The sequence below is a fragment of the Thalia democratica genome, chromosome 4 (genome assembly GCF_965202585.1).
Source record: "Thalia democratica chromosome 4, ktThaDemo2.hap1.1, whole genome shotgun sequence".
Taxonomy (NCBI): domain Eukaryota; kingdom Metazoa; phylum Chordata; class Thaliacea; order Salpida; family Salpidae; genus Thalia; species Thalia democratica.
The window spans coordinates 9,572,121-9,596,785 of record NC_139168.1 but is presented as its reverse complement, the minus strand read 5'-3'; the positions used below and the strand labels follow the sequence as shown (position 1 = coordinate 9,596,785).

At 26.7% G+C, this 24,665-nt stretch overlaps 1 protein-coding gene across 1 annotated transcript; it reads left to right on the top strand.

The window, feature by feature from the left end:
* Positions 1–439: 439 nt before the first annotated feature.
* Positions 440–22,683, top strand: LOC145832995 (alpha-scruin-like). The gene is made up of 6 exons (XM_082940199.1): positions 440–1,260; positions 7,986–8,119; positions 15,601–15,657; positions 17,921–18,089; positions 19,130–19,837; positions 22,569–22,683. Exons 1-6 carry the CDS (start codon positions 440–442, stop codon positions 22,681–22,683), a joined length of 2,004 nt encoding a protein of 667 aa, XP_082796325.1.
* Positions 22,684–24,665: the final 1,982 nt, after the last annotated feature.

Below are 24,665 nucleotides of genomic sequence, written 5' to 3'. Positions count from 1 at the left end.
AAGTTGATTATAAACTTAAGTGTACTTTATTTAGTTTATATTCAAAGAAGAATATTATGAGTAAAAAATCAAAAAATTTGATTTCTTTTGAAGTATAACAACTTTCATATCGAGTTAAGATAAAGACAACAAATCATAAAAATTAATTGATATACTTAAGGACGATTCGAGAAGTCTGAGTATCACATCATTCTTACTGTTCTAGATTTTGTATATGTTTTATATATATATAGAAATACTAAAAAGCATTAACTCAAAAAAAGTGATACCAAGGAAGAGAAATAATTTAACAATAATTAACTTTTTTTATTTGAGACATATATTGAACTACATGATAAAACATAATTTAAAATAAACAGAAAAAAAGATAAAAAACAATGATGATGTGAATAAACTACAAAGTATTGATGATAAAAACAGTATAGTAATAACTGGTGGAATGACAACAAAATCACAGAGCGGATCAAGGCCTTACATAGTAACTAATGCTGTTTTCACATTTGATTTTAATACAAACACTTATAATTTACACTCCAAACTAAGTTCTTCAAGGTTCAATCATCAATCTACTACTATTGGAGGTAACATTTATTTATTAGGAGGTGTTAGAAATGATAGCATATCATCCGATAATGAGGTCATAAAAGTTGGTCAGAAGTTGACAGTTCCACCAATGCGTAACGGAAGAGAACTTTTTGGAATGTGCTCATTTGCTGGGTGCATTTTTGTGGCCGGAGGAGCTCATAATAATTTTGAAAGTTCCGCGAAATGTGAAGTTTACAGCGCAGAGAGTGACAAATGGAGCGAAGTCAGCAGCATGAACGCAAGCAGATGTGCTTTAGCATTGACATATTTCCAAGATAAAATGTGGGCAATCGGTGGTTGTTCGAACATGAATGCACTGGACACGGTTGAGACGTACGATTTAGGTGAGAACAAATGGACAACAGTTGGTGTCAGCCTTTTTCAAAAACGAACCGGTCACAGTGCTGTGGTTCACGACAAAAAGTTTTTTGTCATCGGTGGTATAAATGATATGATTAAAGAAACATGTTCAGTTGAAGTTTACTCGAGCGCGACGAATCAATTCACTTGTGTGGCTGAAATGAACATAGCACGCTCGTACTTTGGATGCAGTGTACTTGGTAACAAGATTTTCGTCTTCGGGGGTTATTTGAACGAAAATCAAATAAGTGATTCCGTGGAGGTCTATGACCTTAAAAAAGATGTTTGGTCAAAAGGTCCAAGTTTACCTATCCCGTTAGCTTCTTTTGGTTGCTCAAATAATAATTTGTTATCTTACTGTTAATGACAAAAAAAAAATTTTCTACTTACAAACTTTTATGTTTAGTAATCTTTTTGAAATTTATTGATTTTTTGTTTAAAAGCAATTCATGATTTAAATTTTAATAACGAGTTTTGAATGTTTTTATTAATAACATTTCATACTCGATCTTTTTGACTACTCAAAATTTCTTGAATTAATTGAATACTGACATTAAACTTTTCTTTTTTTTCATATACTTATGAATACTATTAAGTTTTCAGATGGTAACTTAAAGTATTGCACTAAATTAAATATAAAAAGTAGATTAAAAAAGACCTCTCTACGCATCTAATTCAAGTCTCTAATATTTATACAAGCTTTTTGTAATCTAATTGAGCTTTATAAAAAATTATCTTTAAGTAAATTCGATTTTGGAAATCTATTCTGAACTATTATACTTGAAAGTGCAAAAGAATTTATAATTTATTAATATATTTTCTAGTTTTTAATTTTTGTTATAAAAAGTAAAATAAATGCAACACAAAATTAGTAGGCATTTTTATTTATTAAATGTTCAGGTGTTTTTTACTGACTCGGTTTGTGCTTAAAGTTTTATTTTGCCTGATTATATTTAATTTAATTAAACTGTACAACAAAATCGAAGTTTATTATAAAATTTAAAAAAAAATGCAAGATTTTAGTTTTTATCTCAACAAGCATCTTAATTTTTCAGTATTATTTACAATTACTACCACTTCAACTACAAAATTTGAATTAATCGCACTACTATTAGATTATCCCTCGTCCTTAATTCACTTTATAAAGTATAATTGTAACAAGTATAAGGGTTCAGAGTTTATTACGGTAGGAAATAAAGTTAAACAGTACGGGTAACCGGTGTTTTTTTTAAATAAAACGTGTTTTTTAACTAAGTCTAGCTCGGCAAACTGTTACCCGGTCGATAGGTTGCGGCCAATTAAACATACCTGGTCTGCGATATCTGGAATGCTTTATTAGTTAAGTTCAATTTGTCTTGTAATTTGAAAAAAAAGTGTTATAGTTTCTTTAAGAATTAAGGTTTGAACGGAAAAAAATAAGCTAACGATATTTACAAAGGACCAATTACAAATTTTTTCTTAGAACAAGGTTACATTTGCTAAGTTCAGTCATATTATTTGTTTTTCATAACAGTAGCAATTTCTAAAATTAAATATATAAAGTACTAGCTAATTAAAAAAAAACAGTTAAATCAGGTGTTTTTTAAATAACTAATGGCTAAATGAGGTAAGATATTTTCCTAACCATTTCGGAAAGGTTGAAAAGTATTAAGTAAACTTACATTTAGTGTTCATATTTAAATTTGTTTAGATTCTTTAAACTTACATATAAAGTATAGTAATTAGACTTATTTAATATTATTATTATTAAGATAGCATTAGTTTACAACGTATCTTTATTTAATGTTTTCACAGTTTGAATTGTTTATTTTTTAAAAGTTAATATTTATTTAAATTTTTAAACTGTTTTTCTTTTTGTTTTCTTCAAAAATAATTTAGTTATATTATTATGTTAAATAATCTACGATTAAAATTAATTAACTTGAATCTGTATTCAGAGGAAAATTAAGTTTATAAGTTTTTATCATCACAAACTTAAATTTTTCTATAAAAAAAAATTGTCACTAATTAATCAGCCTTAAACACCATAACTTTAATTTAAACTAATGTTTTTAAAAATAATACTTTACTTTACGATATTATTACGATTTATTCAACAAGTAAATTAATCACAAGCAATTAAATCTTCAAATGTAAATTAAGAATGTAGTTATTCATTTAAAATGCTTGATGTACAAAAAGTAAAACTATGGAAGCTGCATTCTATTCTTTTTTACATAAATATCTTTCTAAACTGATGGTCAATCTCATAACATATTCTCATAAATTTTGAGAGTGACCAAAAGCGTAACAAGTTGCATTTAGATAGACTGTTGAATTGAACACTTTTACAATTAAAAATAAATAAAGTCTCGCAAATTTTTACAATACTTATAATTTAATTTTAAATTAATTATATGTAACTTTACATCTTTGATACCAAATATAAAAAGTAATACTTACAGTCTCCTTCATGGGTTATGTTAACTTGGAATTCAGCGTGTCTGTTTTGTTTCTAAATTTTATAAGTTACAATATTATAATAGTTAAAATAGACTCTATAACAAAAACAGTTTGTGAGCTTATGAAGAGTTTAAGTGTTACTTCATTTTATGAGTACTAGTTGGTTCTAGTGAATCAAAGAAATATACTATTAATTGTATCTAAGAGATGCTTCTAATTAACAATCCACATAAGATAAAATTCAACTCTCAACTTTTAAACTCAATGGTTTTAAACGGAAACCTAATTCATTTGTTATAAGTAACTACACATACTTCTTTAAAACATTAAGTGTTGAATTATTACAAAAAAAAGTCTGTATATTTCAAAAAAATAAACGAATATATATCACTGACTTAATATTAATAAAATCTAAAAAAATATTTTATTACACGGTTGCCACTGGTTTTTTGAGAAATTCCTTTAAAATTTTCTGAATTTCTTCCAGGTTTTTAAAAGTACACGTTTTTTGGGTTTAATTTTAAACTAAAGTTAAGTTTGAGCTTAAAAACTGTGTTAAGTAGTATAGTAACATTAAGATGATACTGTAAAGCGACTTTAAATAAATTTTAAGATATAGATATAGATAATATAGATAGATTAAGATATAGAAAAAAAATGATGATGTCAAAAATTTTTATCTATAAGATAGATATTTGGTGCAAAATCAAAATTTTACTACTTATTATGTTAAATTGTTTAAAATTCAAGATTATTTTGTGATATTTGTCAGAAATTTCAGGTTTTTAAGTTGTTTTCTTTCAAACTCCAGGTTTTTCCAGGGCTACAGGTTTTATAGCAACCCGACCATTAGTCTAAGTTTGCTAACATTATAATTTTACTTTTGATTATATTGTTTGTAATTTTACTTTGAAGTATACTAAAATCAAATATACTAGAAGTACATTTAAAGGTGGTAAACTTTTGTTACGAATGCAAACAAAAAAATTACCATAAGTTCAATTAAGACTAATACTGTTCTTAGAATTTTATGGAAATTGAAAGCAGGGTTATAATAAAATAAAGATAAAAGATAGATTTAAAAGTAAAACTAGATAAACTTTTACAATAACTACTACAATTTTTAGCGAAGCTTATTTGAATAAGAATCATCGATAAGTTCAAATTTTTTAACCAAAATATAATGAAAAAAATTGTCAAGGGCAAAACATTAAAAGGTATCCGTAAGGTGATTTTCGAATACTGATAGGTTTTTCGTGCACTAAGTACTAGAACCAAATGTTTTGAGCGAATTTGTTTTTTCGGTTCATAAAATATAACAATAATTGATATTATTTATTAAACACGAAATACAGCTCATCAATGATTAAATAAACATAGCTGATGTGCAAAAACATTTTTGTTCTGAACAGTCTTTCTGAATTAATAATGACGAATATGCAAAACTAAGTTATAATAAGATTGGCATTAAAAATGTTTGATAGTCTGTTAAGTTTCAATTGAAAATTCTTATAGTTAAAAATTACACAAGTCACTTTTATTTTTATTATAGTACTTATCGTTACAAAAAGACCGCTAAAAATGTTTTTTAGTCAATTTTATCGAAAATGTAACTTACGACTTCAATGTTTTCTTAATTTTTTAGCTGTATTATCAAACTTTATAGAGATTTTAAACGATTAACACTTTTTTTCAATTTGATAACGATTCAAGTTTTTTTTTGTAATTTTTACCTCATCAGTGTAAAGCAGGCACGTAACTTGGTACGTTTCTGCGAATCTACAAAAATGTAAACATTTGTGATAAAAAACTCGCTTTTCAAGACCTTGTTTATTTAACTATAAGTATTCGTTTATACTAAGTTTTGCACTGATATATAATTTTTATATTAACTCTCTAGCACTATTAGTCTCATAAATATTGAACAAATTGAATACATCTAAATTGTATACAAATAGGTTAGTGTAGCTTTCTGTTATTAAATAGCAAACTATTGTAAAAAAATCTATTTCAATGCTGGGGATTTAGTTTAAATGATGTGAGAAAATAAAAAAAGTAAGTGTGAGAGATGATCTTGTACTATTGAAATGGTTGTGGTGAGTCAAAAAGAACTTTACTATTTTTAAACTTACGTTTTTTTGTGTTACAAAAGAGCAAATACACATAGAAGATATATAACAAGATGAATTTTAAAGTAGATGACCCTCAAAATAAACTAACATGAAAAATTAACTTTTATTTTAAATCAAGTTGACTCTCTGTGTTGTATGTTTTAAGAATAAATCTCTGTGGTTGACAAATTTACAAAAATGAAAACATTTTGAAACAGTGATGACAATATCATTTTCTCAAGTTTTATTAAGAAGATTAGAATCTATTAAATCAGAAAAAATAACCCAATAAGATAAATAGCTTGAAACAAGAAGACAAACTGAAAAACTCAAAAATATAATATTTTTTCAAGAATAATATGAACTAATTATAGTTATTTTTTTATTAAAACATGTTTTAAAGATTTTATAAATGCTTAGGTTATTTAAAGTTTTTATTTTTACAAGATTAATATACACAGATTATAGGTTTTTTATTGTATTTCGAACTTTATTTTTTAATTAAAACTAGTTTTAAAGATATTATAAATGCTTACCTAAGATTTTTTAGCAAAGTTGAAAGATTTAAATTGTACATTGTTGCCACACACTCAAAGTATTCTGAAAATCTCTTGGATAATCAGAGTTTTATTTTTTAACTCAGGCTGACTCAGTATAGTTTTATTTTATCTACGAACTTAGGACATTTTAAGGTTTGTAAATAATGTCATAACATATTTTTTTCTAGATTTGAATGAGATTTTGCTGGCTAGTTTTAAAAAATCTTTATTTTATAACTAATTTTGTAAAAAAACATAGATAAATTTGAAAAGTTAGTCTTATTTCAATGATATAGAAAAAAATTAGGACTTTTTAGACAGTTAAAGGTCACTCAGGACAGTTTTTTTTTTTAATTGACATGGTAGAATTGTATATTTAGATATATCTTAACCCTAAGAGCTAATTTTACAGTATCAAGTTTGATATCGAAGTTTCAAACAACATTATAATGAAGTATTAAATTAATTATTTTTTTTATATTTTAGACAGATTGTATAGTAGAAAAATGAGTGATTTTAATTTTACCGAACCAATGACAGTTTAAGAATTAATGGCACTTAATTTTGACAAGTTAAGTAAGAAGGAAAAATTGAATGTCAAGTTACAAGGGAGGCCAACACCAATGATTCAGTTAAGTAAACCTTCTTCTAGTAATGGAAAAAAATATACTAAAAGTTTTAAAGAAAAATATTTTCAGGAAAAAGATTTGCTTTTTTTAAGTAGGGTGGATAATTCTTTGTATTGTTTTCCATGTTTATTATTTAATATAGGTGCTAGAGGTAATATTGTTAGGTCAGGTTTTACTAATATTGGTTGTATTGCTGTAAGGATGAGGGAACATCAGAGTACTGAGGGCCATATAGATGGTTTGGTTAGTCTTAAGCTTTTATCCAAATCATGTATTGAGGAATGTTTAGGATTTGCTCAGAATAAGTCCATTTCTGATTATAATAAAAAAGTAAAGGTTATAGTTTTTTAGGTTCTCATGAGTTGCCATTTACGGGAGATAACGAAGGGAATTTTTCAGTAAACAAGGGGGTATTCATATACATGTTAGATCTCTTGGCAGATGATATCCCTATACTTAAAGCCCATTTAAATGGTAGCTTAGGTTCAAATTGTAAGTTAACTTCCCCAGACATCCAAAATGAAGTTTTAGATAGTGTGCTTCAGGTATATAGGAGGAAAGTTATTTTTGAAATAAGTCAGGCTAAATATTTAGTAGTAATAGCAGATGAAAGCACTGATATTAGTGGTCAGACACAGTTAGTTATTGTTTTTAGGTATATTAAGTTATCAGGTGAGGTTGTTGATCGTTTTTAAGGTTATTTCAGTCCAGAATCAGTAAATTCAGAAGGTATTTCTAAATGAATTTTGGAGCAGCTTAAGATTGTGCTAGAGGAAAATCAGGAAAAAACTTATAGCTCAGACTTTTGATAGAGCAAAGGTAATGGAAGGAAAGGAAAAAGCAGTTCAGGCCATAATTAATAATTTTTATAAGAGGGCCCACTACACACATTGTCATTGCCACCAAATGCAGTTGGTCATTAAGAAAGCATGTCAGCAAAATGAGGAAAGTATCGAGTTTTTTGAAAACATAAGGAAAATTTCATCTTTTTTTAATAAATTAGATGAAAGTAAAAAAATTGAAAAAGATTAAAAGGAGGAAGTTTACCAATAGGATCTGATACCAGGTGAAGTTATTTTAGTTGAACTTTGAAGAGGTTAGTTTCTTACTACAGTCAGTACAAAGCTTGTTTTCAGGAAGTATCTACCAAAATTAAAGTATGAAAAACTGTTTTTAAAGCTAAGAAGTTTTAGACCCTTTTTGATAGTGAATTTTTTATTTTATTTGTTAAGACTTTTTCAACCTAATTTTTCTCTGGTAGAGTTGATTTTTCTTAAGTTACAAAGTGTTAGATCCACAGCAAGTTCCGTGAACAACAGCTTCAGAGAATTTAGAGAGTATATTGAAGATATTAAAGTAACTGAAATTCCTTTTGAAATTCAGGAAACAGCTAGTGAGGTTATTAGTAAAATTTTAGTTGAGATGGAGAAAAGATTTGAAAATGTTGAGACAGGTCATTTGGTGGCACATCAAATATTTAGATAATATTTTTATAAAAGTTGTTCTGAAGTGAAGTTAAGAGAGTCTTTTAGTAATATTTCTTAAATATATCCTTCAATTAATATTAACAAATTTAAGCCACAATTTAAAATTTATTACCAAAGGGATAGCTGGTGTGAAGAATCATTGGAAAAATTATTGAAAACATTCAAGGAAGAAGATCTAGATACTATTCTTAGTTAAATAATGAGTTTAGGAGAGATTATTGTTACAATCCCTATGTCAACTTCAGATGCTGAGAGGAAATTTTCTTGTATGAAAAGGTTAAAACACAGGTTAAGAAGTAGGATAATCTATACCAGGTTAAATGCATTAGGAGTACTTACTATGGAAAAGTCTATAGTTAATGAAATGGTTCTATAGCAGAAAAGGAAAGTTTCCAGGAAAAAGTTTTAGACATTTTATTAGGCAGAAAAATAAGAAAATGAACTTTTTTACAAAGGAAAAATACTGTCGTGTAATTTTTTTTTATTGTTTTATTTATTATTATTCTTCGTGTTATGACGTCATCACACGTTATTCTTGATTTTTTTTTCACATTCGTAACTTTTTTGAGCTAGCTAAGTCCCTGGTATAAAGTAAACTGTTTTAACTATTTTATTTAAAATTTAAAGTTGTATAAAACTTTAGAAATATTTAACAGTGGAAGATTAAGTGTATAAGTGGAAGAAAAAGTAGTTGTAAAGTAATTTTTATTACTTAAAATATTTATATCTCAAAAAGTCTTATCAAACATTTTTAGCGTTTTTAATTGTCTGGTAAGAAAAATAAAATATTTTAGTTATGGAGCACTAAAGGAGCTAAAATGTTAAAATTTGTTTTTAGTTAATTTTTTTATTTGTAGGAATATTAGCTTAGACATAAAAAATTAATGGCAGAAAGCAAATCATTATCATAAATTACACTAAGTAGTTTACCCAGTTCATGAGACCAAATTTAAAAGTAAATTGTAGAACATATTTATCAATGAAGTACCAATAAGCATAATGTTAGTTTACTTTTACTGCTTTTATAACTTAATATTGAAACATTATTTCGATAATTTATCTTCCGTTAGATGTATTGAAATTAGTGAAAGAAATTTAGTAACTATATAAATTCTAGCTACAATGTAGTTTAGTTGTTATGTAAGTTATAATTGTAGTAAAAATGAACTTATGTTTTTAAAAGTAGCCTTGTTAAAAATGTACACATTTTCTATAGTTTACTAGAAGACTTTAGTATTTAATAGATTGAAAACTTTTATAGTTTTACAAAGATTTCGAAATTCTAATTTTATTCTAAAGAATATTTTGTATTGAGCTGTTTATGACAATTTAATTGATTGTGATTTATTAGAAATAAATTGTTTGTGTTAAAAACTTGGAAAAACCTGGAATTTGACAATTTAGGCTAAAAAAATTGTAATGTTAGGTAATTTTTACATGTAAAGTAGTAAAATTTCTATTTGACACATCAAGTGTATCGTAAAGATAATTAATTTTTGTCATCATTAGAAATATTTTTACTAATATTTACATTTAAAAAAAAGACTTTAAGATATTTTTAATCTTAAATTAAATTTTAAAATAAAAATAGACCCGAAAACGTGCAACTTTAAAAACCTGAAAGAAATTTTGAAAACCAGGAAAAAAATTTTTGAAACCTGGAGAAAATTTTCCAAAAACATTTGGAAACCCTGTTTTTAGACAAATTCAACATTTTTATATTTTATAGTTTTTTTATTTTGACTTTGCTGTAACTTTTAAGAACTAGGGGAAGTTGCGTTGTTTATTAATAAAAAATACTTTTTTTCCTACATTGACCTAGCGAAAAGAATGAAGAAGAGTAAAATGTGATTCTCTTCTAGAAAAAAGTAAGAGTAAGGTTAGAGTGAGATTATCTTTGAAAATGGTAGGAAGAGGAAGTTTAATGGAGTACCAGTTTAACTGTAATATGTTGGTTGAACATCAAATATTATTAAACCGTTCAACCAGAAAGCAGATTGATCTAAACAAGTTTATATTTTTAAGATATAGCTATGAAAATTAGCCACAGTGTGATTGCAGTGATATTTTAGCCTGTCAAGACTTTCCAGATTTAATTTCATAATTGAACTTATTTGTTAATATTTTGTTCATTGTGAAGTTTTTTTTTTATAAATATTTATTACTTATAGTTGATTTATTAGTTTTAATTCCAAGCAGATAATTCTTATTCTAATTATAGATTGTTATTTTATATTTTTAAGATTTAACGCTTGTGTAAAAGTTTTTACCAAAGTTTTATTGGTTAATATGTCCTTTAATATAATAAATAACCACTAAAATTCATACCTAATTTTTATTAGTAGTATAGAATGATTTGATAATCATTTAGTAAGTAAGTTTTAAATTTAGTTATGGTTTATAGTGTGATGTCACACTACACTATAAACTTACATGACATCATCAATGTAAAAAAATTACTAGCTTTTGAGATAATAATTAATTAAAACCAACACAGTATTTTACTCAAACAAATCTTCTCGTATATATGAATAGCCTTTAAAACTTAAGGCAATTTTCGTTTATTTTTTATCTCACTTTCTCTTATATGATTGACATTCTCAATTAATAGTGCATTTCGTTTTACAGTAGATTTAAATAAAATTTACAGTAAAGCATTCAATTAGTTTTAAGAAGCAATACTCACATTTATTATATAACTTATTAAAAGCCATTGAGGTTTTACCATAACCACAAAGACATAGGTGGTTGAAAATATTATCAGGCAATAAGGGCTGACATTAATAAAATTATTATAGGTTGATTATACTGTAAACAACAAAGGGTATAGTCACAGTGAAAGTTACTACAAAGCTAATAAATTTTAAGTCCACAAATTCACTATAGAAGTGAAAAAATTTAAGTCAACAAAGTCAAAAAAGAACTGATAAAATACAAGTCCATAATTTAATTATAGAATAAACAAACTTTAAGCCACTCAGTCAATGAAAACTTAAATATTTTAAATCCAAAAAGTCAATATAGATCTGAAAAAGTATAATTCCACAAAGTCACATTTAGAGAACTGCAAGGTATAAGTCCAAATAGCTCTCAGGAAAATTAAATATATATAGTTACAAATAAAAAAAAAATGTTGACCAATTTTAAATCATTAGAAGTCATGTTAAATATATATTAGACTGTTGAATGTATTACTGTTATAGAAAAAAGACATTATTTATTAGTAACTAAGAGGCAAAAACCAGTAACATGCTGAAAATATTTATGAACTTGTATCATAGGGGTTAGAATAGGCAAGACTATTTAGTGATATTTTTAATTGCAAAAGTTGTTTCCAATAAAATATTGAATTTTTTTTCGTTTAACAACTTGAAATTTTCAAATTAATACTCAAAAACTTTTTTTTTGAGTTAATGAGGGCTATTTTTTTTTTTTTAATGTGAGAGCTTAATTACAACTTTTCATTTTTTTTTCTTGTATTTGTCTACCAAAAAGTTCTTTTCAATTAGTTGTAATAGCGTTGACAAAAAAAACCTAGAATCCTGAAAAAACCTAGAGTTTAAAAATTTAGGCTGAAAAAACCTGTAATATTAAGCAATTTTTAAATGTAAATTAATAAATATTTTATTTTACACATAAATGTTATGTATAGAAAGTAATTTTTGTCATCATTAAAAATATTTTTAATTAATAAAAACAATTGAAGAAGCTTTTAGATATTTTTTTACCTTAAATCAAATTTTAAATTAAAAATAGACCCAAAAACGTGAAACTTTTAAATACTGGAAGACAATAAGTAAGCCTGGAGAAAATTTTCCAAATACATCAGGAAACCCTACTAATTTTAGACTATATTAAAATTTTTATATTTTATTATTTTTTATTTTGTCTTTGTTGTAACTTTTAAGATCTAAGGGAAGTTGCATTGTTTATAAAAAATACGTTTTTTTCTCCATTTTCATAGGAAAAAGAATGAAGAAGAGTAAAATGTGATTCTTTTCTAAACAAAAGGAAGAGTAAGGTTAGAGTGAGATTCTCTTTGAAAATGGCAGGAAGAGTAAGTGTAATGGAATACCAGTTTAACTGTAATATGTTAGTTGAACATCAAATATTATAAAACCATTCAACCAGTATGAAAGTTGTTGGGACACTAGTTTATATTTTTATGATATAGCTATAAAAACCAGCCACAGTGTGATTGCAGTGATATTTTAGTCAAGACCTTTCAGACTAATTCCGTAACTGAACTTATTTTATATTTTTTTGTTCATTTTGAATGTTTTTTAATTAATGTTTGTTACTTATAATTGATTTTTTAGTTATAATTCCGAGCAGATAATTCTTATTCTGATTATACATTTCTATATTATATTTCTTAGATTTTCTTGTATAAAAGTTTTTACCACATATAGAGTATTCTCTTAAGTAAAATATCCTTAATGTTTGATTGTTTGATATGTTCTGTAATATAGAATATAACCACCAATAATAATGTCTTGTCTTTATAAGTAGTATAGAATATCTTTAAATATCATTTTGTTCTAACTTAAGTTTAAATTTATTTATGGATTTTAATGTGGTTATACACTACATACACTATAACCTCACATAGCGTCACCAAGGTAAGAAGTCACTAGCTTTTCAGAAAGTAAATTACTAAGACCAACACAGTATTTTACCCAAACAAATCTTAATTGTATTTATACATAACCTTTTCAACAAAATCAAGGTAAAAAATCCCCAGTGTCTTAAGAAACAAATACTTAAGACCAAGTCAGTATTTTAAACAAGAAATGTTTATTTAAATATACAATATTTTATCTTTAAGGCACTGTTTATATTTTTTTTCTCACATTTTCTTATATATTTGACATTTTTATTTAGTAGTTAGTTTAGTTAACAAGTAAATTTAGAGAGACTTTAGAATAAAGCTTGCATTTAATTTTTAAGTAGCAATACTCATATTTACTGTTTACCCTTTTGAAGGCCCTTGAGATTTGACCAGAAAGACATAGGGGGTTGAAAATATCATCAGGCAATAAGTGGTAATATTGATAAAAATACAATAAGGGGATTAATATGTAAACAACAATGGATAATGTCCCAGTAAAAGTCACGATATCTCTATAGATCTAACAAATTTCAAGTCCACAATGTCAAAATGTACTGACAAATTTTAGTCCATAAAGTCAAAACAGAACTGACAGAATATAAATCCACATTTTCCATATAGAACTGACAAACTTTAAGTCTACAAAGTCAAAATAGAAGTAACTGATATATGTCCGCAAAGTCAAAATAAAACTGACAAATATAAGTCTACAATGTCATTATAGAAATTAAAAGTTTCAACTCTATTAAGTCAAATCAGAAATGGAAAATTTTAAGTTCACAAAGTTACAATAGAAATGAATAACTCCAGTCCACAAAAACACTATAGAACTGACAAAATATAAGTCTACAAAGTCAAAACAGAACTACTAAAATTTAAAAACAAAAAAAAAAAAAGAAACTGACAAAGTTTAATTACACAAAGTTAGTACAGAACTGAAAAATTTAGTCCACAAAATCACAACAGAACTGACAAATTGTAAGTTCAATTAGCTCACATAAATATTGAGAATACATAAGTACAAATAAATGACAAAAATGGAGACCAAAAAATTTAAGTCATAGTAAGTCATTTAAAATTTATGTAAGATTCTTGAACTTTATTAGTTTTATTATAAAACTAATAAACAGGGTTCGTGCGCGTCAGGCTAAATCAGGCTAAATCAGTTTTTTTGAAAAAAGTTGAAAAACGTCAGGCTAAATAAGTTTTTGTATTTAAAAACTTAAGAACCCAGTTTTTCTCAGTTCAAATGCTTCAAAAGTTTTGATTAAAAAAAATAAGAAATATTTTTATTATCAAATTGAGATGTGAATTAATTCTAAATAAAGATATAGTTATTAAAGACGAAATCAGTCAGTATTTGTAATAATAAATGCTTAAAACATTTTGTTGAATGTATAAAAAATTTTAAGAATCTTCATTATCTTGTTTTGAGTAGGTTATATACATCATAATTATGAAATTTCATAAAAAAATACACTTTAAACATTACGGTTTAGTTTAACAACTTAGCTGTTTGTTTGAATTTGTTTACATCAGCTATTATTCTCAAAGCTTAGTTGGTTGAACTGTTTTAATTTCCAATTTAAAGGCTTTATACCAAATAATATTTAGATTAAGTCTCTTAGCAGTTTATTCAGATATTTTACTGTTTGTTTAAAGTTATTAGAGATATTTCAAACACTAAAACTTAGCTTTAAGATATTAGTACTAAGTTTTGTAGGAGTACAAATTTTAGGTACAATTCATTTTTCTTTACAAGAACAAAATACTAAAGTTTTTTTTTTTTTAATTTAAGAAAAGCTTTTAAAATCTGATATGACATCAACAATCACTGTTTTTATTTAAAGTTTAGGATTAATAATTATGTATCATTTTTAAGTATTAGAAAAATACTATAACAAACATTTTTTACTTATTTTAATACTCGTGTAAGCATTTCATTTTAAATTTTAATAAAACACGACAGTGCACGTTGTTTTATTATAAATCTTCTGGTTATAATGTTTTTACTTAGTGCTTAATTAAATTGAACAATTCTGTTTAGTAATATATGATATTAAATTTTTACACTAGTAATAGATTAGATATAACACTTATTTTTTAACTTATCACTGAATTTCTTATGTTAAGGGCATGGGTGATTTTCACCCTTTTCAAAATTTAATCTTATTTTATTTAGTTGTAACTAAGCTATGAGTTGCTTTTTGCATATTTTCAAAGCTCAAAATATTTTTAAGATAAAGCTGGTTGAAGTCGGAGACTACAATAGTATTAATCAAGACCCTCCAATACCTAAAATAACTTCTAAAGGGGATTTTTCTTATGTTGAAAAAATGTCAGGCTTAATTGGTCTCAGTCAGGCTAAATAAAAAAAATTTCGCGCACGAACCTTGTTTCCAGAAACAAAAATATTTATTTGTTACTACGACAAAAACACCAATAACAAGCTTGAAATTTTTAGGAAATTGTACTATATGGGTTTGCATATGCATGACAATTGATTTACATTTCTAATTAAAAAAGTTGTTTCCATTATAATGTTGATGTTATTGTTTTGCCTAGTTTTTTAAAAGTTTTGCTATTTAAATATTATGAAAAAGCTTTTAGAAATGTTTTGTACTATTAGTATTATAAAATTTAAGAACTTTAACACCATATCTAAATATTATTTTATTCTAATAATGTCTACTTATACGTTTAATAATAAATTAGTTTTAAGACTAATTTAACATTTTGTATGATTTATATTTTTGTTTCTGCTTTGACTTAAAATACCTAAGTAAAGTTGTATTGTTTGTCAATAACAACTCCTTTTTTTCCTCATTCTCCCAGCAAATAGAAGGAAGAATGGTGAAATAAGATTCTCTTCTAGCAAAAATGAAGAGGAAGGTTAGAGTGAGATTCTGTTTGAAAATGGCAGGAAGAGGAAGTGTAATGGAATACCAGTTCCACTGATGTGCCTTTAGGTTAACATCAAATATTATAAAACAAGTCAACCATAAAGCAAGTTGATTTGAAACAAGTTTATAGTTTTAAGATAAAGCTATAAAAACCAGCCACAGTGTGATTGCAATGATATTTTAGTCAAGACTTTCCAAATTGATTCCATAACTGAACCTGTTTGTGATTATATTGTTTGTTGTGAAGTCATTTTTTAATTAATGTTTGTTACTTATAATTGATGTTTTGGTTTTAATTTCAAGCAGATAATTCTTAATTTAATTAAATAATGTTATAGTTAATAGTATATTCCTATTAGATTTAACTTCTGTGTAAAAGTTTTGACAACATTTAAAATATTTTCAAAACTATTTTATCCTTTATTTTTTAGTGTTTGATTTGTTCTGTAATATAAAACATGACCACCAAAAGTCATGTCTAGCTTTAATAAGTAGCATGGAATATCTTTAAATATCATTTATTTCAAAGTTAATTCTTAATTTAGCTACGGTTTTTAGTGTGGTCGTACATTAAATTAAAACCTGACAACATAGAGTTGTTTTATTACTATTCAGTTTTTTTAATCATTACCAATTTGTAAGAATTTATTACAGGGTTTTCCAAACTGGGCCTAGTTGCCCCCCTTCCGAGCCATTACAGAATTTAGAGGCCATGAGCTGCAAAACGGCCACTGGGGGATTTATGAGGTCATAAATTGAGACTTAAACTAGGCACTTTGAAGTTTATGATTAACAGTAATAAAAGGCTTGTCTAAGGCATTTTTGAAATAGTAAAACTTAAACTTATACTAGATTTCATGAAAAGAATTTAGGAAATTTTGGGAAACAAAAGCTGTTAAAGGGGAAGCCACAAAGTCGTAACTATAAACTTACAAATTTACACTTGACATTGTGAGTTGATAATGAAGAGCATAAAAAAGTTCTTAGTTGTTTTGAATGGTAGTTTTTTTAAAAAATCTTGTTTAACGGGGCAATAGGTTTTGTAATTTTTCGAAAGAAGCATTTATAAGGAAACATTTATAAGGTAAGATAAGGAAACTCTAATCTAATAGAACAAGGTGTGTTATATTTATGGTTTAACCTTATTTTTTACTTTTGTTAGTTTATTTAAAGTAATGTTGAAATCTGATGGGCCAATCTAAGAAGGTAGTTTGAGTAAATACACTATCTACAAATATATATTGTAACCTCTAGTATTTTAGATTTTTGAAATATTTAAAAGCTTTACTTTTTAATAATTGAATATTTTTAAAAGAATTATACTAAAAAGTCATACAAAAATGGATTTTGAATGCAGTATATGTTTAGATAATTTGTTTTCAGTAAATACTGATGTTTCTGTTACGCAATGTGGTCACGTTTACCATAAATCTTGTTTAGAAAGTGCAACGCAGATTAACAAAAGATGTCCAATATGTAATGCTGAAAACATAAACAGTGTAAAGACCATATTCCCAAATGTCTATAAAGAACTTAATTATAGTTGTTGTTCAAATGATACCGAAGAATTTATCGAGGAAATTTTAGACAATGAAAGAAAAAAAAGAGTAATATTTTTAAATATGATTAAGAAACTAGACAAAGAAAACACAAGTCTAAAAGAAACTAATACAAGTTATCAAAACAACCTTAAAAGTATTAAAGTGTTTTTACAATGCTTCAAAAAAGATATTAAAGACTTAAAAATAAAAAGCGAACTAATAACATCAGAGAACAATACCTTGCTAACTGAAATAAGAAAGTTTAATAATGGCAATGAAAACGCACCCGAAATGTTAAATGTCAAGTATGGAAAACAAATTGAGCAAGTTTATCGTAATGATAATCTTTCTGGCGAAAACTTTTATGATTCATGTAGTGATAGTTGTTTTAGCTATGAAACTTATTATTCTTGTAATGATGACTGTTCCAGATGTAAAGAATCTTTTGTAAATAAAGGTTCGTTAGATTTGAATACATATATTAAAAATACTTAATTTTAATTTTTACTTTGCATTTTTTTAGTACATCACACACAGTTATTGATTACTAATAACATTAGTCTAATATTTTATTAATAATAGTTAAAAAATTAATAATAGCCGCTTTTTATTAATAATAGTTTGTGATTTTGTAGTTAAATGATTTTTTGTAAGCAAAATAACTTTTGATTATTAATATATTTCTCTATTTTTTCTTAACAATTTCTACAGACTTCAATAACAGTAAAGATAAAGACTTTGATGAAAAGAACAACAAACTGCAAATTTCTGGTGACAAACTAATTACAAGTTTACTGGATAAATATTCAGAAAAGAGTATTTTACACGAAGTAAAAGAAAAGCTCAATGACATGAACGATTGCGAAAATAAAACTTTTAAGTTAATAGTAAAAAGGATAATCAAGTTTGAGAAGGAGAACAATTTTCTAAATGAACAAAACAAAAAAATTCAGGTTGACCTAAAAACATTTAAAGCTTCACTGAAAATTGCTCAAAAGGATTATAAAAGTTTGAAAGAAAACTACAGAATGTTGCAGATAAACAATAAAAATATCTTAGCTAAACTTACTAATATAAAAAACTTACAAAAAAGTGTTGAAATTGACCACTTTGAAGATAAAAAAAAGAAAAAGTTAACAAAAGTAGACAATGACAGACTCTACAGGAAAAACCAAACTAATGGTTTGTTTACTTTAAATAGTTTAGTTTTATTTTTTGAACCGTTTTATAAATTTTATTAACATATTTTAAAACAGTTGTAGTTCTTAAAAAATCAACAAAATTTTCATTTTATACTTATTATAATGTTTGAAGTATTTTCAAATTCTTCTATAGCAAACAAGTTGATTATAAACTTAAGTTTCTTTTATTTAGTTTTTATTCAACTTGTTTGGTGGGAAAAACTTTAAAATAGTTTAAACATGATAATGAGTAAAAAAAAAATTTTCTTTTTGTTTTTGAAGTATAACACATTTTATATATCGAGTTAAGATAAAGACAAAAAAGTCATAATGAATAATTGACATACTTAAGGACGATTCGAGAAGTTTATGTATCACATCATTGTTACTATTTTAGCTTTTGTATATGTTTTATATATATATAGAACTACTAAAAAGTATTACTCAAAATGTGATAACAAGGAAATTAATTTAACAACAATTTAATATTTTTTTATTTGAGATCGACATTGAACTACATGATAAAACATAACTTAAAATAATCAGAAAAAAAGATAGAAAATGATGATGATGTGCATGATATAAAAAGTATTGATGATAGAAACAGTATAGTAATATCTGGTGGAATAACAACAAAACCACATAGCAGATCAAAACCTTACATATTAAGTAATGCTGTTTACATATTTGATTTCAAAACAAACACTTATAATTTTCACTCAAAACTAAGTTCTTTAAGGTTTAGTCATCAATCTGCTAGTGTTGGAGGTAACATTTATTTATTCGGAGGTATTAGAAATGAGAGCATATTATCCGATATCAAGGCCATATCATTTGGTCAGAAGTTGACACTTCCACCAATGCATAACAAAAGATATAATTTTGGAATGTGCTCATTTGCCGGGTGCATTTTTTTGGCTGGAGGAGCTCATAAGAAGAAGGAAAGTTCCGCGAAGTGTGAAGTTTACAGCGCAGATAGCGGCGAGTGGAGCGAAGTTTGCAGCATGAACACAAGTAGACTCGCGTTCGCGTTAACATATTTCCAAGATAAAGTGTGGGCAATCGGTGGTAGTTCGAACAGGAATCTACTGGACACGGTGGAAACGTACGATTTAAGTGAGAACAAATGGACAACAGCTGGCGCCAGGCTTCTTCAAAAACGAGCCGGTCTCAAAACTGTGGTTCACGACAAAAATTTTTTTGTCATTGGTGGTGTAAGTGATATGTTTAAAGAAACATGTTCAGTTGAAGTTTACTCGAGCGTGACGAATCAATTCACCTGTGTGGCTGAAATGAACATAGCACGCTCGTACTTTGGATGCAGTGTACTTGGTAACAAGATTTTAGTCTTCGGGGGTTATTTGAACAAAAATCAAATGAGTGATTCCGTGGAGGTCTATGACATTGAAAACGATGTTTGGTCAAAAGGTCCAAGATTACCTATCCCGTTAGCTTCTTTTGGTTGCTCAAGTAACATTTAGTTATTTTACTGTTTATGAAAAAAACATCTTTTTACTTACAAACTTTTATGTTTAATAACCTTTTTGAAATTTATTGATTTTTTGGTTAAAAGCATCTCATGATTTAAATTTGAATAACAAGTTTTGAATGTTTTTATTAATAAAATTTTATACTCTATCTTTTTCACTACTCAATATTTCTTGAATTTCTTCAATACAAACATTTAAATTTTCTTTCCTGTCATATACTAATGACTACTATTAAAGATGGTAACTTATAATTTTGCACTAAATTAAATATAAAAAGTAGATTAAAAAAAAAATCTCTTTACTCATCTAATTCAAATCTTTAAAACTAATACAAGCTTTTTGTAATCGAATTTAGTCTTAAAAAATAACTACCTTTTAGTAAATTTGTTTTTGAAAATCTGTTCTGAACTATTGAACTCAAAAGTGCAAAAGAACCTTTAACAACTTATTTATTTTTTTTAAATTTTAAATGTTGCTATAAAAAACTAAAATAAATGTAACATAAAAATTGTAGGCTTTATTACTTATTATATGTTTAAGGGTTTGTTTACTGACATTTGCTTTAAGTTCGTTTTAGCTATTAGTGCCCATACTTACTTTAAATAAACAGTACAATGAAATTGATGTTTACAAAAAAGTTTGAAAACAATGTACAGTTTTTAAAGTATTTATTTTAGGAAAAATCTTAATTTTTGAATATTATTTATAATAACTAATACTTTACCTACAAATTTTAATTGCATTACAACTACATTGTCTGTAATACTTACTTCACTTTATAAAACATAAGTGTAACAAGAATAAAAAGTTAAACGTTTTATATAGTATCAACTAACCGTTGTTTTTTAAAACAAAACGTGTTTTTAACTAAGTTTGGGTCGGTATACTGCCACCCGCTGGATAGATTGTTGCTCGCCAATCAAACATAACTGGTCTGCAATATCTCTGAATGCTCTATTGGTTAAATTCAATTTATCTTGTAACGTAAAAAAATAATATCGAAATTTGTAATAGATTTATTGTTTGGATGAAAAAAAATTAAGCTAACGGCATTTACAGCTAAAGCTCCAGCGTTCCACCCCACGCGACGCTCTGGTTGAAATAGTTTACTATCAAAATCCACCCGGGTCAAAATCCACCCGATCAAAATCCACCCGCGTTCAAAATCCACCCGATCAAAATCCACCCGCGTTCAAAATCCACCCGATCAAAATCCACCCGCGTTCAAAATCCACCCGATCAAAAACACCCACGTTCAAAATCCACCCGATCAAAATCCACCCGCGTTCAAAATCCACCCGATCAAAATCCACCCGGTTCGAAATCCACCCGATCAAAATCCACCCGAGTCAAAATCCACCCGATCAAAATCCACCCGAGTCAAAATCTACCCGATCAAAATCAACCCGAGTCAAAATCAACCCGATCAAAATCAACCCGGTTCAAAATCCATCCGATCAAAATCCACCCGAGTTAAAATCCACCCGATTAAAATCCACCCGGTTCAAAATCCACCCGATCAAAATAAACCCGACTCTAAATCCACCCGTTTCAAAATCCACCCGATCAAAATCCATGATGGATTTTGATTGCGGGTGGATTTTAAACGTGTCCCGGTTGAAATACCTAAAATATTTGAAAGTCTTAATTTACTACTATTCTTTTTAGTATTCAAATCATGCTAGCTTCTGAAAACTTGTTAACTGCTTCGGGTATTTTAAACATTTTACATATTGTTACGTCACATAAGCTAGTATGCAAAGTATCTTAAAAAATATTCTAATAAATTAGCTACTGATTTAAACATATTTGTACTCATGTTATGATCAATCAACTTAACTTAATTAAAACTCTTAACAGTTTTATTGTAATAAGTTAGACACTTATGACAAAGCCATTTATAACACTTGTAACTTCAAACTGTAAGTTTCGATAAGTATAAGAGTAGTTATAATTATTCCAAACTTTGTTATTTTTAAAGTTTTAGGCATTTTGTAGATTTGTTTGATAAGGAAAATTTAAAATTTTAGGGATCTTGCATAATTGTTACGTCACATAAGCTACTATGCTAAGTATCTGAAATTAATACTTTCTTAAAATTACGACCACCTAAAATTGTGTGTAATGGCAACCACTTGATTCCAACCGCGATCAATTTCCATCCGCCTACATTCCCACCCAATCAAACTCGAGAATCGCGAACGACCAAGGGTTAAGTGATAGTAAAATAAAAACAAAAAAATAAAAATTGGTGGGAATCGATCGGTTCCAATAAAAAAAAACTGAATTAGAGATAGTTTGGAAACTATGGAAGTCTTAACTTTTTTTATTTTTAAACTATAACTTTTTTATATTTTAAAAGTGATAAATTTTATACTAAAAAGTTTGAAAAAGAAACAGTTTACAGTAACTTTATAAACTATTAATAAATGCTTTCAAAAAATGCTAACTTTAGCTAGTCATAATAGTTATACTATAAACTTATTGTGTATAGTAAGCTACCGTTTTTTGCAGTCTAACTTTGTTCAAATTTTAGTTATGAAAAAAAAAACTACATAAATAAACTACTAAATAAAAAAAAAAGCTTCATGTCCATAGGGAATAAACAATTAAAAAACATATAATTAAAATAAGATTAGTCCGAACTCACACTATCGTATTTTCTTCTTTTTTAATACTTTCTCTTAGGACGATATCTTCTTTTCCCCTTTCTATTGACATCATCGTCATTCTGATAATAACCGTTACTTCTGGTGAACGACTCACACTTCTGATCAAAATTCGTGGTGCTTCTAGGACGTGAACTCTTTGCGCTTTATCAGCGCGAACTTGTTTCACTTGACCCGTATTCTGTACCACGGCTCGTCGGGGTTCGAGGACAGAAACTCCGGCTCCTTTGCCACGAACATTTGCGTTATGCTGTCAACGTAATGTTCTTCCAATTAAGAATCAGTGGAAGGCATATTATTTTCAGAGATTTTTTCTAAATGAATGCAAACAGAACACTGTTTAACAATTTTAACAAGTTATACATACGTCATAATGGAATTTTGCAAAACTGCTGAAATTTTGTTTTTGTGCATTTGCATAAAACTTTTAAAACTTAAAATATTATAAATTACATTTTATTGTTTTTAAACTTTATTATGTGAACATTAGCTTAATGTCACGTATAGTGTTTATAAATAATAATAATTCTCAATGATTAGAATGATTAAGTTGCATTGATTGTCATTGAAAAAAGATCTTTGTTTATTGTTTTTCAAGTATACCTTGTAATAAAAAATGTATAGTTTTTCATATAGTTCTTAAAGATAAAAAATTACGTTAAGTTAGTCATTTATAAATTAAACTCATAAATTTCACTAATTATAAGCTTATACCAAGGTTTCCCAAACTTTTTTGCTAATGGCCCCCTTTAAAGAGTTTGAAAAAGTAATGGCCCCCTTCAACATATAGATTACTCAAAAACTACGATAAAATACACATAAGAGCTTTTTTTTTTAAGTATAAACTGCCATAAAATACACATAAGAGCTTTTTTTTTTTTTTTGCTCTTCATCTGCAGCTCAAGAACATCTAGTGTAAGTTTCAAGTTATGGCCATGGCCCCCCTGTGGCTCCTTTACTGCTCATGGTCCCCCCTCTTCCCCCTTTGCTGCTCATGGCCCCCTGAGAGTATCTGTCATGGCCCCCTAGGGGGCCACTTGGCCCACTTTGGGAAACCCTGGCTTATACACTTATACAAGTTTTGAATCTACTTTATTTATCGTTAAACTACTTTGTAAGTTTTGATATTAGAAATATGGTTTAGATAAAAGTTTCCTATTTAAAGCAAAAAAAGTTAAGCGAAATAATTAATTTCTGTACGGTAAAGATATAACATGTTAGTAAATATAATTACTCTTTAGTTCTTCTTAGCTGAAAGAATATGATTGATGTAATAACATACTTTCCACTTAATATTTATAGATCCTAATTTAATTTCAGCTAATATAATTTATTTGAGAAAGCAAAAAATGTATAGATAATACTTTATCATAGCTCGTAGTTATTCTAAGCTAATAAATTCTTTAACTGTAGGTAAAATTTCATGACTACTTATTTTTAGTTAATATAAATTTAGTATAACCTAAAAAGATAAGCTTTTTTAAATGTGTATGCTTAAACATTAAAATAATATGTGTTTTTATTTCAAAATTACCTGATTTAAAATCATAGTGCTTATGTACTACAATTAAACAACAGTTTTCAAATTTTTTTATATAAAAACAATATGTTTGAAATTTTTATTAACAAAACTATTTATAATTATAAACTAATTTTTTCAGGATTTACTTGATTAAAAACAAAAAGTAAATGGTTTAAATTGTGCAAAACTGTTTTAAAAACTAATTAAAAACAGAGTTAAAATAAATAAACTGTAAATAAAAATTTTTGAACCATAAATCATTAATAGACAATGAATAAACATAAAAAAGCTATCGTTTCTGTAAACATCAACACACACAAACTTAAGTTCCTTTTGGACACAAAACAAAACTAATTAAAGTAAGTTTTTTGGTCCTGTCGTACTCCCAACATTCTTCTTTGATGGTGTCAAAATTCCACCAGACGATAAATGAAACTATGACGTAGAAACAGGCAAGGGCTTTATAGGCCGCCCACTTGTCTGGGGAAAAATAACTCGAATTAGTAAAGCTCAGATACTGTTCAAATTATGTAATACTTGATGATTATTAATTTTATATATTACTAATTTTAAACGTTTTTAAGTAATTTGATA